A 17,869-nucleotide genomic window follows, 5' to 3' on the forward strand; every position below is an offset into this window, starting at 1 on the left:
AATATCTGTCTTTTCTTGGGAGTTAAGGGGAAGACATTAGACTTGCTGGTGAGCATTCCTCAACTCCAGAGGCATCCAAAGAAGCAGACTTCCCAGATACAGAGTTCAATTACTCAGTTTTCATTAGGGTACTGTAAGGATCATTCATGGATACAGTCCTGTTCTGGACATTCAAAGATGGGAAGGTCAGTGCTGACATCCTCAGATGCACCTGCCCAAGGTGGTTGCTGGAGATGCAACTGTAGTGTTGCTGTTACTGGCAATTGAAATGGCTGTAAGCTCTATATCCTTCTCTTTTTCAGCATTGCAAGGGACTTTAGGTCACCTCACAACTGTACTATGCATGACGTTTTGGTTAATGTTGGACCTGTGTATTTCTTATCTACTCATGTTATTCTGGCACTGAAGGGTGAAAATGTGAAGGACCATGTTCTTGGTTCTTCTATTGGTACCCTCCAGAGCTGCCACTTTCTTCACAAGCATCCATTGAGTTTCTCTCTACACCTCCTGCAGGTGTTCTTGATGAAGTGCAGCCACCTAAGGCAATACTTCATATTCTACTCCCTTCTCAGGTAATAAAAGTTTTGGTACAGATTCTGGCTAATGATCTGTTTCCTAATAATATATAATATGGCAGGTCTGAGATCCAAACTGGGCACTGGCATAAATGAAATGGTAGTTCATTGTGCCAGATGGAAGCATGTTAGCACCCAAAGTGCAGGAAAGTACAGCTATGCAAGTAAACTTACTGCATCAGCAAATGTTCTAATAGTTCACTGTTGCAGTAAACTAAGTTGTAAGGGTTGCATCTTGCCAAGGATATGACAACTAGTCTGCATTCAAGGCTTTATGGCAACTTCCATGCATCCTAACCACTGAAGGACTCAAGGAGAGCCATATAAAGTTAGTGGTTAGGGTGCCAAAGCATTAGAACTAACTTACTGTCAAAGTGTGTGCTCCCTGTGGACTTTAAGTGATCGAAAGTCAGCAGTATCTTCAAGGCTTGACAGATAATTACCCTTCTGTGGAAAACCTTTCACAATAACTGATTTTTCAGGAACTTCTTTTTTTTTTAAAGAAAACACCTCAGTTTAATCAGGAAATGCATTTAGTGGTTGTCAGTAAAGATTTTCTTTTCTTCAAAGTTTTTTTTTCCCCTGAAGCTTACCTGTTTGAGGGAAAACTGTTGTAGAATATTTTTTGTGTAAATCTTTTGTAGATTCGTATAAAAAATACTAATGGGGGTTGGGCTAGTGTTTTGGGGGAATGTCACTAAGTTTTACTTCAAAGATGCAATGTTCCTATAGAAGGTTCACAGACTATTTGCAAGATATAACCCATACAGCTTAGGCTACTGCAACAGTAACCCAGTTTGATAAACATCTGAAGACGTTTCAGAGCTGCCCTGAAATAATGTTCTCAAAAGAGGAAATCCCAATGGTTACCTTCTAGATAAGGTTTACAATAGTGGATCAACACTAACCTCATTGTAAACTACTAAAATTCCTTGGGACAAATTAAGGGCCACTTTTTTGCAGGCATATCATAAATGCTACAAGGAACAGATGACAGTCTACAGCAAACGCCAGGTAACACGTAGGATGGAATAATTCTGATATGATGAGAGATGCCCTTCTTATAGGGTCATATGTGTTTACTAGGCTAATGACTACAAGGGCCTTTTTAAGCCTAGCCATGCATCCCAAATCTCTGACAAGTTCTGATACACGATAAGTGTAAGGAGGGGCTTGGGAGAGGAAACATTTACAAGCAGGGGCCTGGGAGATGAACCATTTACAGGTTGCTTGTGTCCATTAGAGACATAGGCTCCAAACCAGGGATACATTTCCAGTTTCCCATCCAATTGTCCAAGGTGCACTTGAATTAGGTTAGTGAGGAACTCTGCTTCACATGGATAGGACGCCTGTTCCAGAGATGGGGTAGTATTTGAGATACATACTTGTCTATACAGCAGGTCCTATTTACATCACAGACAAGGTTTAAGTCTTTAGAATGGGTAATTCTGGTGGTGTTTGTTTTGCAGATATGCAGGAGGCCCATCAGCATGGAGTCTGACAATGCCCTGTATGCCAGGCACAGATCTCCCCTCAAAAGCCTGTAGGAGATGGGATACAGGGATAGGGCCTTGAGGAGGTCTGCACAGGAAATGTTACTTACACCCTGTATTCTTTTAATGAAGAACCTCTGTGGACATTCCAATTGTTGGATATGACTGGTTAGGTACATACCAAAGGGGGCATTGTACTCAATGACAGGTCTGATGAATGCCGAATACAGTGGAACAATGACTTCCTTGGACTTAGATACCATAAATTTGTTTATAAGTTGCGCAACACAAAATGATTTCCTCACTACTGTAGACATGTGATGGTCAAAGGGCTAGATTACTGTCTGTGTGTGTCCTTAACTTCTTGGTCAACTCTAAGCGGTATGTTGCCAATATGACAGTTACCATGGGTGGATGACTTCATGAAAGATAGTATTATGTATTTCTTGGCATTTAGTTTTAGTCTATGGCTCTGTTTGTCTGTGTCAGCCCTTCCTGGAGAACAATTATGTCAGTGTGGGATTCAATACCAGCTCCTAATTTGCAATCATCTGCAAATTTAGTCAGCCAGAGACCACTGACATTGGTCTTGACTTCAGAGAAGTAAATGCCAAAAAGGAGCAGTCCAAGGACTGATCCCCGAGGGACTCCACTTGTGACTACCCTCACTGTAGAGGTGGACTCCCTAATTCCAACTTCCTGGGTCCTGCTGCGAGCTATTTGGCTATCCACTGGGTGACATACGGGTTTGTACCTAACCTCTTGAGTTTGTCAACAATGCCAGAGTGAGGTACTGTGTCAAATGCCTTGGCCAGGTCAAGCTAGGCAGTGTAAAATGATTTTTGCCCTCATCCCTTACTTTGGTGACCTTCTCAAAGAAGTCCACCAGGTTGAGTAGACATGACCTGCCCTTGAGGAAACCAAACTGGGTTGGATCCAGTGTCTTTAGGTTTACTATATCACTATCGATCATTTCCATAATAAGACTAGTGAGACTTATGGGTCTGTAGATGGTTCACCTCTGTGCAGAGGGATGACTGTTGCTCTTCTCCGTTCATGAGGCATGAAGCTTGTTTGGAGGCTAGAGTTAAACTCCAGAAGACCTGATAGGTCATGGTTTCAAGCTATTTAGAAGACATCCATGGTATATTGCCTGGCCCCACTGATGTAGTATTCTTGGCCTTAGAGCATTAAGGACTTGTTCTCTAGTGATAGCAGCAGGAATTATATTTGATGGTATTTCCTGAGGGAAAGTTAAGGGGGAGCTGAATTTATCAGCAAGTAGGTTTGCTACATATTCTAGGGAATGTATCCTGTGTCTCTTATAGGATTACAAAGAGGACGTGAGAGTGTGTGTATGTATGTGTGTATATATATATATATATATATATATATATATATATATACATACACGTGCTTGGAAAATGGTCGAGTTGAGTGTTAGGCCGACTAAGCTGAATGGCAGGTGTGTGAGACTGCACAGTTCCTGGAGTTTGGAAATTTGCTCTTACCTTGTTGTTTGTGCAATGTGAAGGTTAGTATATACAATTAGCAGGGTGTATGGTGGACACACTGCAAAAAATGTTTTCCTTTGTTTTTTGTATGTAGATTTTGCATTAGCTGAGGCTATTTCCCGGTGCATGCATAGTAGTGTGTAGAGTATGGTGTTTTCTACCTTTTTGCATTTGACTTTGGGCATTTTAAATTAAATGTGGTACACCTATATAAGTGTGCATAGTTCGTTGTCTATGGAGATATTAATTTTTAATATATATATATATATTAATATGTAAAAATATATGTATGGGCTTGCATTCTTCTTTCGGCTTTTCCCGGTTAGAGGTCGCCACAGCGGATCACCTGTCCACTCATGATTGGCAGTGGAGTTTTACAGTGTCGAGCTGCCAGCCCGGTGCCCAGCCTTCCACAGAAGAAGGCACACACACTCACACCTAGGGTCAATTCAGAGTGTCCAATCCACCTACTGCATGTCTTTGGGATGTGGGAGGAAACCCACGCGACCACAGGGAGGACGTGCAGACTCCGCACAGAAGGCACCCCAGACGAGGATCGAACCGGAGAACCTCTTGCTGTGAGGCAACAATGCTAACCACTGCACCACCGTGGCCACCCTTGCATTACAAACATCTAATTAGTAAGGGTCAATTGGGGGGTGGGGACAAAATAATGTAATAGTAAGTGCACAAAGACAATTACACCAGCACCTTAGTAGCAGGGACGGTCAGGAAATGAAACTTCTGTCTCACCTCAGACATCTCAGATGCTCAGGTAAGAGCCGCCCTCTCCAAAGCAAAAAAAACACAGCATCAATGGGACCAGACGGTGTCCCGGGCTGCGTCCTACATGAACTCCAAGAAGAGCTAAACCCAAACATAAAACTACTGTTCAATCTCAGCCTTACTACAGGATATGTACCCAAAGAGTGGCGTACAGCAACAGTGGTCCCTCTCCACAAAGGTGGTGCCTCAACGGACCCTGGAAACTATCGCCCCACAAGCCTGACTAGCTTGGTCTGAAAAGCTATGGAAAGGATCATCATGGACCTCATAAATAAAGATATTGGGGACCTACAGACACTGGATCCTACCCAGTTTGGCTTTGTTAAGGGCAGATCCTGCCTCTTAAACCTGGCCAACTTCTTTGAAACAGTCACCAAGGCCATTGACGAAGGGATGGTGGTCCACACAGCCTACCTGGACCTCGCAAAAGCCTTCGATACAATACCCCACTCGGGCATTATAGATAAGCTCACCAGCTTAAATATAAACCCCTATGTCACTAGATGGGTTGCAAACTGGCTCAAGGACAGAACCCACATGGTTAGAATTGCTGGAGCCATGTCAGACTCCAAACCAGTTACAAGTGGCTCAGTCCTGGGACCTCTCTTGTTCGGTATATATTTCTCGGAGGTACAGGCCAACACAGAAGGACTGTGGCTGACCAAGTTTGCAGATGACTGCAAACTGGGCGCCATAATCGACTCTCCAGCCAACACAAGCATCCTCCAAAAGGGCCTCATAGAAACAGACAACTAGTGCCAGAGCCATGGCCTCAAGCTAAACGCCAAAAAGTGTATAGTCATCCCCTTTGGCAAAAACAAAGTGCCCACAAATTACCACATAGGTGGTAATCCATTAAGTACAGAAGAAGTAATTAGGGACCTGGGGACCCAAGTTGATAGCAATCTCTCATTTGACAACCACGTGGCCAAAGTGGTTAGAAAAACATTTTATATAGCCCACCTAATCATGAAGGGATTCACATCTAGATTAGGGGAGGTCATCGTGCCTCTTTACTCATCCCTCATCAGGCCCATAATAGAGTACAATGCCCCTTTTGGGGTGTACCTTACCAAACACCTGCAGCAACTGGAAAGACCCCAAAAGTACCTCACCAAGAGGATCAAAGGGCTCAAACAGATGCCATATGCTGCCAGGTTAAAGAAACTCCAGCTCTACTCAGTGGCATACCGCCTGCTCAGAGGCGATCTGTGCCTGACGTATAAAGCCATGTCCAACCCGGAATTAAGGGACATGCTGCACCTCAAAAAATCCAAATCCCATCGAGCTACACGCTCAAGACTTGAACTTCAGCACTGAAATAAATAGGACATGCTGGAGGGACAGATTCATAACCCAGAGGCTCCCTTCACTCTGGAATAAAATCCCAGTCCAGGTTAGGCAGAGTCCCTCATTGACTCTCTTCAAGAGGAATCTTGATGAGTGGATGGGAGATTGTAGGTTTACCCCGGGTATCACTTCTGTGTCACTGTTAGACAGAGGCACAGTATACTAACCTCGAAAAAGGGCATAGCAAAATTAATTTAAAATGGGTGGCGAAAGCCAAACATACTCTGGCTAGGCTTATAAATGCCCTAGGGCAGATAGCCTAGTATGAACCTATGAACCTATGTAATCTCTACCTTAGGGATATTGCTGAACAAACTTCAGAAAAGGCCCTTGACAAAGGGTCACTCTAGAAAAACTGGCAAGTGTCTGAAAGGTTTTGTTGTCAGGCATAGTTGAGAATACCCTTATTCATCACCTTACAAAAGAATGAACCCACGGTCAAGATTTGGCTTCTTTTGGTGGAAGGTCTGTAGTCAGAGGAAGAAACATTCTACAGACAAGATTCTCTCACACTGTCACTGCATGTATATCACATGCAAGGCAAAGGTGACTAGAAGGCTGAAGCTCCTATACCTGCTTGTCCTATGGTGAAATTTTATTTGTACACATTTATGATGCTCAGCTGTATGCAAATTCACTGAGGCTGTCAAAATATGTCCCAGAAATTATCATGAAATCTAGCCACAGTCAAATGGCATGTCTCCTTGTTCCTATGATAAAGGCTGAGGGGGCTCCACTGTGATTCGCTGGCTTACAGTCTTGCTGAAGGAAGATAATTAAAAGAAAAAAAAATCTAACAAAGCTGGCAAGCAAGATGTATAACATTTTTTAGGGAGTGAAGCCCTACTGCACTCCCCCAATCCGATTACTTAAATATACTAACTTGATGATCACACAACCAAGGGAAAAGAGAAACACCATGCAAGGATGAAAATAGATCGCACATAAACTGTGATCTTGCAGTCACTTCATATAATAGGAAATCCAGTCAGGGAGTGACATGTCAACGGCAAATAGGATTTCCATCTGGAAGATGGGACCAGAAACAGCCTGGACTGGATGTCAACATTTTTTGATGCGCTGGCCTATGGAAGCTGCAAAAAACACATGGCATACCGTGCCAGTTTTCCTCAAGCACCATCCCACAAAGAAAGTAAGGGTCACGGTCAACATTATACTGGTTACTATTTCATAAACAGGGCTGGTGCCTCCCTTAAATCTGTCAGAGTAGTAACAAGTAGAACAGCCCAATTATGGGAAAACCAGAGCAAGACAGAAACATGTCTAAAGGAGAATACAATACCTCTCTGTCCAATATGTTTACTCAGACACAGTATTGTCTGGTTTAGCATTCACTGATAGAGCTCAACAGCTAGTTATGGTGCACTGCAAATGTATCAAAACTGGCATTATCTGAAACAGAAATCAGAAGCAGTTACAACAAAGGTGCTGGCCAACCAGATATCCACCTACTTGCCACAGACAATGAGGCAGCTTCCACTATGGGTGGACTAAAACGAATGGACAGAGGATCAGAACCACCAAACTGCATTCACTGAAAACATCTTGCAAAAAAGACAAGTGTTTTTTTGTAGAGGGGACAAGCCCACTGCACTGCCCAAACTTATATATATCAAATCCATGGTTGCACCAACTTGAAGGGGGGAAATTAAACCCCAAAAGGGAACCACTTCAGGCACAAATTGGCAACAGTGATTTTCTATGGAGGAACTCTGACTGTCAGCAAGTTGAAGCTCGGGCAGTCAAAGCTTGAGAGTTCAAGTTTTGTTCACTACCCAATAAGGCACACACACATTCTACCTTTCTGTTGAATCTGTACAACAAAATGCTTAAATCTTTTTTCACATTAATGTCCTTTCTTTTTTTTCTTTTTGTAACTCATCTGTAAGCCCTTCACACAAGTTCAATATCCCTTTATCTACATGGACCCAGAATTGGATGTTAAAATAATTCTACCTTAATACAACAGTATAACGCAAATTCAGGTAGCTGTACTGTTCACTGTAATAAATGCTTAGGCTTTTTTTTTATTCTTCACCTTATAAAGGTACTCCATGTGCATTTACAAAAAACTTTAAATAACTATAAACATACCCAGACCTTATTAAGTGCCAGTTTAGGTTCTGTATTAGTTGGGAAAGATGGGTCATGGTGACATTCCAATTCCCTTCTGATGACACGTCTATAGTTTAACATTCCAAAGTTTAAAATTTCCAGGTTATACTCGGGATACTGTAATTAACTTATTTTGCTTTTTATGGTTGATCACCCCTTCCGTTATAATAATTAGGAATCACAAAACAGAAAACTATATTTTACAACAGTTTTCTTCTTCACCATAATCCTCAGTCACAGTTTGCACTTTCTCTTTGCAGCAACATAAACCAAGTCAATTTTCATAAAAAGCAATTGTCCTCCTTTGACAAGCAGCAACATAACTCATCAGTGGACACTGGAAATTCTTCTTGATATTTGTCTAGGGACCTTTCCAACTTTTTTCAAAAGTTATCTTAAAAGAAGCACCTGTCAAGTTTTCCCACATATTGCCTTGCTAACACAGTGACAAAACAGAAAGCCAGGGTGCCATCCTTAACAGCTGATGCAATTATGCACAGGTATTTCTTGGATTTGCCACCACAAGTACACTTGTTACTGCTGTTCTTGAGGTGGGCTAGCTTGTAAAAAGCAGAAGATAAAACTAAGCTATATATTTGGTCCTATGAATTCTGTGAGCAGTATGAATAAATTGAAGGGAACACAAGAGTACCCTTTACACTGATTTTTGCATGCAGTCTCACATAAGACTGTTCTGGTATAATCTGCAGCTGTGCTCTTTCACTGGTCAGTGACAGTTCTACCTCTGTGGTACCTGCTACAAGAACACACTTCAAAGTAAAAAAAAAATACAAGTTTTGTGAAATAGATTTCTTCAAAGAAAATCAGAAGATAAAGCATTGAGGTACTGTTCAGTCCCATTTCCAAATGGGACAGCATGGTTCCTGGGTAAAGCACTGTTAATTGTGATGGTCTCCATGGTGCTTCTAATCATTCCTCAGTGAACATCTTTAAGCATTTCTCTGAAGTTCTGAAGTTCCCTGATGCTTGTGGAGATCCTACAGATAAGATAACAAATACAACTATAGTTTAACCCATTATAACTTTTTGAAATATGAGGCATAAACGATGTACTTTGTTGCAAATGACTGTATATGGTAAAAAAAAAAACAACGTAACAATTAAGTGATGGGCTTATCACAACTGAATGTTACATACTTACCGCAATGTTGCATTTGGCTAAGCAGGTGCATCCTTGCCAAAAGCATCATTAAACAGCTGGGTATCTGAAGCTTTCCCAGGCTACAAACTCCTCCCCTTTTACCAATAATGATCTGCAAAACAGCTTCCTTTCCATATCATGTCATGCTAGGGTGGCACATAAATAATCGTAACAATAACCATAAATACTTTCAGCCCCTGTCAGCAACAGAGATGAGGGAAAGAGGGGTAGGTAAGCTGATGAGGATGAACCTGCTCATCCAGATCTAATGTTACGGTAAATACATAACTTTTGTATCTGGTATAAGGAGGTCTATCCTCTCCAACAGTAGGTCATACTCCAATTCTATCCCTTCTATCAGTCACCTTAATGGGAACATACATATAATGAATGTTGGCTTGAATAAACAATTAGAACTGCAGATCACATCCAGCTTATATCTTGCAAAAGTACTCCTTGAAGCCAAAGTAGGTACTGCAGAAATATATGAAAAAGTCATGGAATATGCACAGCCTGTGCCCATGGCTGAATGCAAATAGGTTTGTTGCATTTTGTAACATTTGTTACAATTAGTCAACCATCTGGATTAAGTACTTTTAGAAACTTCAGTTTTTATCTTCTTAGTGGAAAATGACACTGTTGAGAATCTTTACTTCTGTTCACAAAAAATCTGCGTCATGTGTGGACATTCAAACAATTCTGTAAATATTCACCTGTGTCAGACAAATAATTAAAATAATTCCGGAAGGTTGATATTTTGAATGAGGTTTCTCTGAGTGGCTGCATAAAATGATATTTGTTGTAATGACAATATAATTCTTATAAAGTACAGAGATTTGACACACATTGCTTGAAAATCAAAACTATTCTTGCTATAGTAGGGGCCAACAGAAAGAGTTTTTACCATGGCTATTATTTCAGATGTGCAGTAGCCATAAGGTCAAGAACAGGAAAAGTCGATTTCTTTAATATCAAACGTAAATCCAAGAGAGGGACAGAATCCTTAATACAAGGTCCGATTAGGAAACTACCTCTTGAAGAAAGCCTTAACATGTTGTCAGAGAGTCAGAACCTTGATGAAAATCAGAAATAGCAGTAAGTGTACCTTTATTGATAAATAACTTAATGCTGCTGAAAACCTGAGGAAGGCAGTCTGACACTACAGACACTAGAGCTGTAGAAGAGAGATCCAAAGTGTTATAAACGGATGAAGAAAACAAAACAATTAAAAAAGTCAACGAATAAAAAATACAAAGTGGTATGAGCAGACTGGGTTCCCAAACAACTAGTACTTGCAGAAAAATATAGGAAACACCAGACCACAGCAGATAGTATCAAATAAAACTCCAAAGTTTAATCCACAGTACAAAAATGGTGGGCACTTTCGTAGCCAGGAATAAATGTATTCTTAGAGATACAAAACATTTTTGAGCTGATCTACATGATCATATCAGTAATTTTCTGCCCACTATGGATTGTTTAATGGTCACCTTGGATATACAGTCCCTGTTTACTGCAATTCCCAATGGGGTCAATATCTCAAGGAAGATGGAGTGTATGATACCAGAACTATTGATCTTCTATGTTTCCTGGTTGAAATTATACTGGAGAATAACATCTTTATGTTTGAACACTGCATATATAAACAACTGGATGGCGTGGGTATGGGCACTTCATGTGCCAATAGCAATGCCAACCTTGTTATGGCAAAATGGGAAAAACAGCATATTATTGAAAGAACATGGTCAGAGAAAGTGGTATTTTATCGGAGATTAGTAGATGACCTCTTCCTGTTGTGGGAAGGAGGTGCTACAAATCTACAGCAGTTCTTGAGTGACATCAATTGAAGTACACACTTTTTGAAATTCACAGCCCACAGTTAAATATGAATGCTGAATTTTTAGACGTTAGTATAACTAGGAAAAATAGAGGGGATTTTTGTACTGAAATCTTTCGTAAGGAATGCTATAGGAACACCTATGTCCATAGGCAAAGCATGCACCCCCAACATGTGTTCACTAATGTAATAAAAGGACAAGCATTAAGGACTTCAAGACAAACAGCAGAGGATGACACTTTTGAGAAAGAATTACATCAGCTAGAAGACAGATTTATAGAGAGAGGGTATGGGAGGAGAGAGGTTCTTTCCATTACTTCAAGTATGGGTTCTCAAAGGAGGAAGGAGGGGAAACCATACTTTTCCAATAAAGGTCAAGTTTAAGTGGAAAAGAGCAGGAAGGATAACCTGCTAAGAATTCCCATTACGTATGTTAGTAATATTAGATTACTGCAGAATATCTACCATAGGAACTGGAATATACTATGTTCTGATGACCAAGTTAAAACTCTGGTAGGGTCCAACCCTCAATATGCCTATAAGAACAAGAAATCACTTAAGAGACTCTTATGTGGCCCCAGGTATAAGGAAGCAATAGATGTTCAACCTACCACTCCCGTATATGGGACAAAATCCTGTAACGCCTGTAACTATTGTCAATATGTTGACAAGAGAGGGCATTTTAGACATTCAGACACTGGAAAGACTACCTATTTCAGACTTATGGGTAAAGAACTTTCTTACACTGTGAAGGACAAAAATGAGGAAAAGAAAAGGCAAACACTACTAAAAACTTGTGTTGTCCACCATGGCAGTAAAACTTAATAATAAAATCAGAACTTTAATAAAAAAGAATATAACATAAAAAAGCAGTCCTCAGTCTTCCGATAAGCGCTTTCAGCAAATATGCCTTCCTCAGATCGTATAAAAAGGACTGTTCAGCTTTTGTATTTATAAGGCATCACAGCCATTCATCAGTGACATGCCCTTGTTGCAAACCAAAAAGAAGCCAGCTAGCAAAGAGGTATAATTTCCTTCATTATAATTAAAGGCACAGTACTTCTTTTTACTATGAGATTGTATATGAGAAAACTAGTAGCTATGGATGTAAATACATTATATGGATGAAGCAACATTCAAGTAAGCTTGCTGATCATATTCCTTCTATTCCTAAGCGCAGGTTTTAATGGCACAATGGTATTCAAGCCTGGTGATCTGTTTGCTCTTAAATTAATTATCCAGCATGTTTCCCTTAGCTCTGTGCAATTATGAACATCGCCTCCTCTTGTGGTCTGGCCTCAAATACAAAGTGATGAGAAGGATACTGTACTATATGGGCTGCTAAGGCATTATTGGGATCTTTCTGTTTGATGTCCCTTAAATGTCTAAGGATACGTTCCTTAAGACGATCTGTTTTGCCAACATAGAAAGCACTACATTGGCAGCAAGTCGCTAAGTATATAATGTGGGAACTAGTACAATCAGCATAAACATTAAAATTATACTGTTGCCTGGAGTATGGATGTACAAAAGTATTGGAGCTGTCAATGGAGTTGCAAGCTTTGCATCTCAGGCATTTGAAAGTTCCCTTTGTGTTAGAATTGGGCCTATTTCTTTCAAAACCATCTTTGTTGCAAATGAGACGTTTCAAATTTTTCTTATTCTTGCATAGGAATCTGGGCTGTTCACCTATGATGTCTTTTATTTTGTCATCAGTTGTCAATACTGGCCAAAACTTCCTAATAACGTGACATACTTGCTTATTGTCAGCAGTGTATGTTAACAAACATTTAAGTTGCTGTGATTGAGTTTTAAAATCCAGATTCTCATGATGACTCGATGTTGGTTCAGAGAAGTAGGGACGTCCCTTTCCTCTCCTTAATTCCTGTAGATCATGCTTCAGTCTTAAATTCTTTCTTTTATAAGATCTTTTGCTTAAATGAGTCTCAATATTTCTCTGTTCTGCTACAAAGTCTTCATTCTCAGTACATAATCTTGAAGTTCTTAAGATCTGATTCTCAAAGATATTATCAAAGATATGTCCCGGGTGCATACTCCCCCTGTGCAGATAATGATTTCTCCAGGTTTCTTTTTTATGAATTCCTGTACTGATATCTCTATCAGGGTGCAGATGGATCTTTACATCCAGAAATTCTATTGTCTCCGAAGAATGTATGACCACAAACTCTAGAAATTCTGTGCTCTCATTGATGAAGTTAACAAAAAGGTCCAATTGTGTACAGCTGCCTCTCCAAAGGATAAAGACATCATCGACAAAACGACCGTAGTACACTAGATATTGTTTCCAGGTTCTAGGTGGTAGTTCATTGTGTTCCCACTCAGCCAGAACCAAATTGGAGTAACTATTTGCGCACGGGGTGCCCATAGCCACACCCCATGTCTGCAAATAGAGAGTCCCCATACATAAAGATGTTATTTTCCAATACGAGTTCCAGCAAGGAACATATTGGTTCTGCTTCCATACTGTTCCTTGCTAAGAAAGATCTTATTGCCTGTAGACCATAGTCATTTGGAATCACTGTAAACAAACTCTTAATGTCCATTGTCACTAGTAGCAAATCTTCATATTTTTTTAAGACCCTTGGTAACTAAAAAGAGTTTTTCCAGAAAGTCTCCTGAGTCCTTCAATACAGTTCCTGCTAGTGGCAGGGCCTTCTTTAATTCATTCTCCACGTACATGGAAACAGGTTCAGTTACCCACCCCCTTCCAGAAACTATGGGACGTAGGGGTGGGTGAACTGGATCCTTGAGAATTTTGGGGAGTCCGCTGATGTATGGAAACATATGACCTATTGATAGAGACAAACATCTCACAAGAACTATATGAGTTCTTTGATTGCCCCAAACCTATATGTGGCTACGAAAACGATCTACCTTAGTTGTAGCTTCACTGTAACTTAGTCTCTTATACGTTCTTTCATCATCCAACATAGAGAGCATTTTGTGTCTGTACCATATGGCTTCCATCACCACTATACATCCTCCCTTGTCAGCAGGCTTGATGACCAAACTATCTCTATCCTTTAGCTGCTTCAGCATCTCATTCTCATTAGTGGTTAAGTTGAAGAAACGTCCTTGTCCTTTGGTTGTGTTACCCCTTAGTGTGAAGATTTCATCTTCACATAATCTTAAGAACATCTCCACTGGTGGAGGATTAGGGGGAACTGATAAATTGGCCCTTGCCGATTTTTTCCAAATTCAACCACTACAGGACTCAAAGAACACAGAGTCAAGAACGGAAAAGAAAGAAGCTTACACTTTAATTGGATGTGAATCAAGCTTATTAGTGAATCTTTCTAATAAGAGTTTAAGCCCCAATATGATTTCCTTGTTAGACAAGGGCTTGAGTTTTATTCCAGCCTTACCATCTGATATTAGTGAATTTGTGCTGAATATCAGAATGTTTTGCAGGAGCCTTGCATTAAAATGTATTTTTGGACAAGCTAATGACAGTAGACGGCTACCTTATACAAAATTGAGTAGCTTTGTTCCCCCTAATCCTCCACCAGTGGAGATGTTCTTGAGATTATGTGAAGATGAAATCTTCAAACTAAGGGGTAATACAACCAAAGGACAAGGACGTTTCTTCAATTTAACTACTAATGAGAATGAAATGCTGAAGCAGCTAAAGGAGACAGACAGCTTGGTCATCAAGCCTGCTGACAAGGGAGGATGTATAGTAGTGATAGAAGCCTTATGGTACAGGCATAAAATGCTCTCTATGCTGGATGATGAAAGAACGTATAAGAGACAAGTTACAGTGAAGCTACAACTAAGGTAGATCATTTTCATAGCCACTTATATGACCTATTGATAGAGACAAACATCTCACAAGAACTATATGAGTTCTTTGATTTCCCCAAACCTATGTTTCCATGCATCAGCGGACTCCCCAAAATTCACAAGGATCCAGTTGACCCACCCCTACGTCCCACAGTTTCTGGAAGGGGGTGGGTAACTGAACCTGTTTCCATGTACATGGAGAATGAATTAAAGAAGGCCCTGCCACTAGCAGGAACTGTACTGAAGGACTCAGGACACTTTCTGGAAAAACTCTTTTTAGTTACCAAGGGTCTTAAAAAATATGAAGATTTGCTACTAGTGACAATGGACATCAAGAGTTTGTTTACGGTGATTCTGAATGACTACGGTCTACAGGCAATAAGATCTTTCTTAGCAAGGGACAGTATGGAAGCAGAACAAATATGTTCCTTGCTGGAACTCGTATTGGAAAATAACATCTTTATGTATGGGGACTCTCTCTATTTGCAGACATGGGGTGTGGCTATGGGCACCCCGTGCGCAAATAGTTACTCCAATTTGGTTCTGGCTGAGTGGGAACACAATGAACTGTTACCTAGTACCTGGAAACAATATCTAGTGTACTACGGTCGTTTTGTGGACAATGTCTTTATCCTTTGGAGAGGCAGCTCTACACAATTGGACCTTTTTGTTAACTTCATCAATGAGAGCACAGAATTTCTAGAGTTTGTGGTCAAACATTCTTCAGAGACAATAGAATTTCTGGATGTAAAGATCCATCTGCACCCCGATAGAGGTATCAGTACAGGAATTCATAAAAAAGAAACCTGGAGAAATCATTATCTGCACAGGGGGAGTATGCACCCAGGACATATCTTTGATAACATCTTTGAGAATCAGATCTTAAGAACTTCAAGATTATGTACTGAGAATGAAGACTTTGTAGCAGAACAGCGAAATATTGAGACACATTTAAGCAAAAGATCTTATAAAAGAAAGAATTTAAGACTGAAGCATGAACTGCAGGAATTAAGGAGAGGAAAGGGACGTCCCTACTTCTCTGAACCTACATCGAGTCATCATGAGAATCTGGATTTTAAAACTCAATCACAGCAACTTAAATGTTTGTTAACATACACTGCTGATAATAAGCAAGTATGTGAAGTTATTAGGAAGTTTTGGCCAGTACAACTGATGACAAAATAAAAGACATTGTAGGTGAACAGCCCAGATTCCTATACAAGAATAAGAAGAATTTGAAACATCTCATTTGCAACAAAGATGGTTTTGAAAGAAATAGGCCCAATTCAAACAGAAAGGGCACTTTCAAATGCCTGAGATGCAAAGCTTGCAACTCCATTGACAGCTCCAATACTTTTGTACATCCATACTCCAGGCAACAGTATAATTTTAATGATTATGCTGATTGTACTAGTTCCCACATTATATACTTGGCGACTTGCTGCCAATGTAGTGCTTTCTATGTTGGCAAAACAGATTGTCTTAAGGAAACTATCCTTAGACATTTAAGGGACATCAAACAGAAAGATCCCAATAATGCCTTAGCAGCCCATATAGTACAGTATCCTTCTCATCACTTTGTATTTAAGGCCATAGAGGCAGTCTGTCAGACCACAAGAGGAGGCGATGTTCATAATCACACAGAGCTAAGGGAAACATGCTGGATAATTAATTTAAGAGCAAACAGATCACCAGTCTTGAATACCACTGTGCCATTAAAACCTGCGCTTAGGAATAGAAGGAATATGATCAGTAAGCTTACTTGAATGTTGCTTCATCCATATAATGTATTCACATCCATAGTTACTAGTTTTCTCATATACAATCTCATAGTAAAAAGAAGTACTGCGCCTTTAATTATAATGAAGGAAATTATACCTCTTTGCTAGCTGGCCTCTTTTTGGTTTGCAACAAGGGCGTGTCACAGATGAATGGCTGTGATGTCTTATAAATACAAAAGCCGAACAGTCCTTTTTATACGATCTGAGGAAGGCATATTTGCCGAAAGCGCTTATCGGAAGACTGAGGACTGCTTGTTTTATGTTATATTCTTTTTTATTAAAGTTCTGATTTTATTAAGTTTTACTGCTGTGGTGGACACCAGGAGTTTTTAGTAGTATTTCAGACCTATAGCTGATTGTAATATCACTAACATTGTGTACCTAGTATTCTGTACTATATGTTGTTCATTCTATGTGGGCATGACCACAAGAAGGTTTCGTGATAGGATTGGGGAACACATATATGACAAACAGAGGGGCAGGAACTAATGCCCTGGCTAGGCATGTTCTAGTATCAGGGACAACACACAACTTTCAATTCATGGTAATTGATAAAAGTTCACCCAGGATGCAGAGGTGGTGCAATTAGGAATTTGGTAGAGACTAAAGCGCTTGAATGGATTATTAGGATACGTGCAAACATGGGCAAAAGCCTGAATGATAATGTTTGTATTAAACCGGTTTTGCTTAATAAGCCAATACGCAGATAAAGTCTCTATATATGCACTTTTATGTATTTTTATTCATTTTAATGTTTTATTAGTTGATATTATGTCTCTATCTAGTGCTGCTCCTTTAAATCAGTGGCTATTAAGCAAATTGTTTATTGGGAACCGACACTGATAGGCTGTTGCTGTTTTTAAAAATCCCTGTGGAGTTTATTGAGTTGTCTGATGAAGTAGCTCTGGCTACGAAAGCACTCACCATTTTTGTATTGTGGATTAAACTTTGGAGCTTTATTTGATACTATCTGCTGTGGTCTGGTGTTTCCTATACTTTTTTGCAATTAAAAAAGTCAGCATACTTCTGTATACGTTTCTAGTATTAGCACGTTGCACGGACCAGAATATGTGGACTTCCCTAGCTACTGCTGGAAATGAATAAAGCACGCAGTTAGAGTGAATATTCAGGTGAGGCCTTCTGGAAGGACAGGACAGAAGGTATTTAATGGGCCTCATACATACAGACTTCAGATGAGGCCTCAACACAGGAAACTATACCTGTTGAAGCCAAAATGGAGCCAGAAGAATTACTGTGAGTTAATAAATTTTACATGCTCTGCGTGTCCGTATTTCTTTGGAGATTTTTGGTTTTGACTTCAACTACCCCCCAATTAACTGTAGGCATCCTCTAAAATGTAAGCCCATAGATTTCTTGACTTCAACACAAATTCTCTGGATTAATTAGGCCATATCCCAAACAAGAATGTTA

General features: G+C 40.0%; 1 protein-coding gene across 1 annotated transcript in view; it reads right to left on the reverse strand.

Moving 5' to 3' along the window:
* Positions 1-5,930: 5,930 nt before the first annotated feature.
* The window catches only part of ERO1A (endoplasmic reticulum oxidoreductase 1 alpha), a gene marked incomplete at its 5' end in the record, with an annotated part of 649,578 nt that continues 637,639 nt past the window's right edge, over positions 5,931-17,869 (reverse strand). Inside the window, 1 exon segment of the mRNA XM_044074334.1 lies at positions 5,931-8,852. Within this exon segment, the coding sequence (XP_043930269.1) occupies positions 8,792-8,852 (61 nt within the window).

This window comes from Protopterus annectens, chromosome 6.part0, assembly GCF_019279795.1.
Source record: "Protopterus annectens isolate FY-2018-M chromosome 6.part0, PAN1.0, whole genome shotgun sequence".
NCBI lineage: Eukaryota > Metazoa > Chordata > Ceratodontiformes > Protopteridae > Protopterus > Protopterus annectens.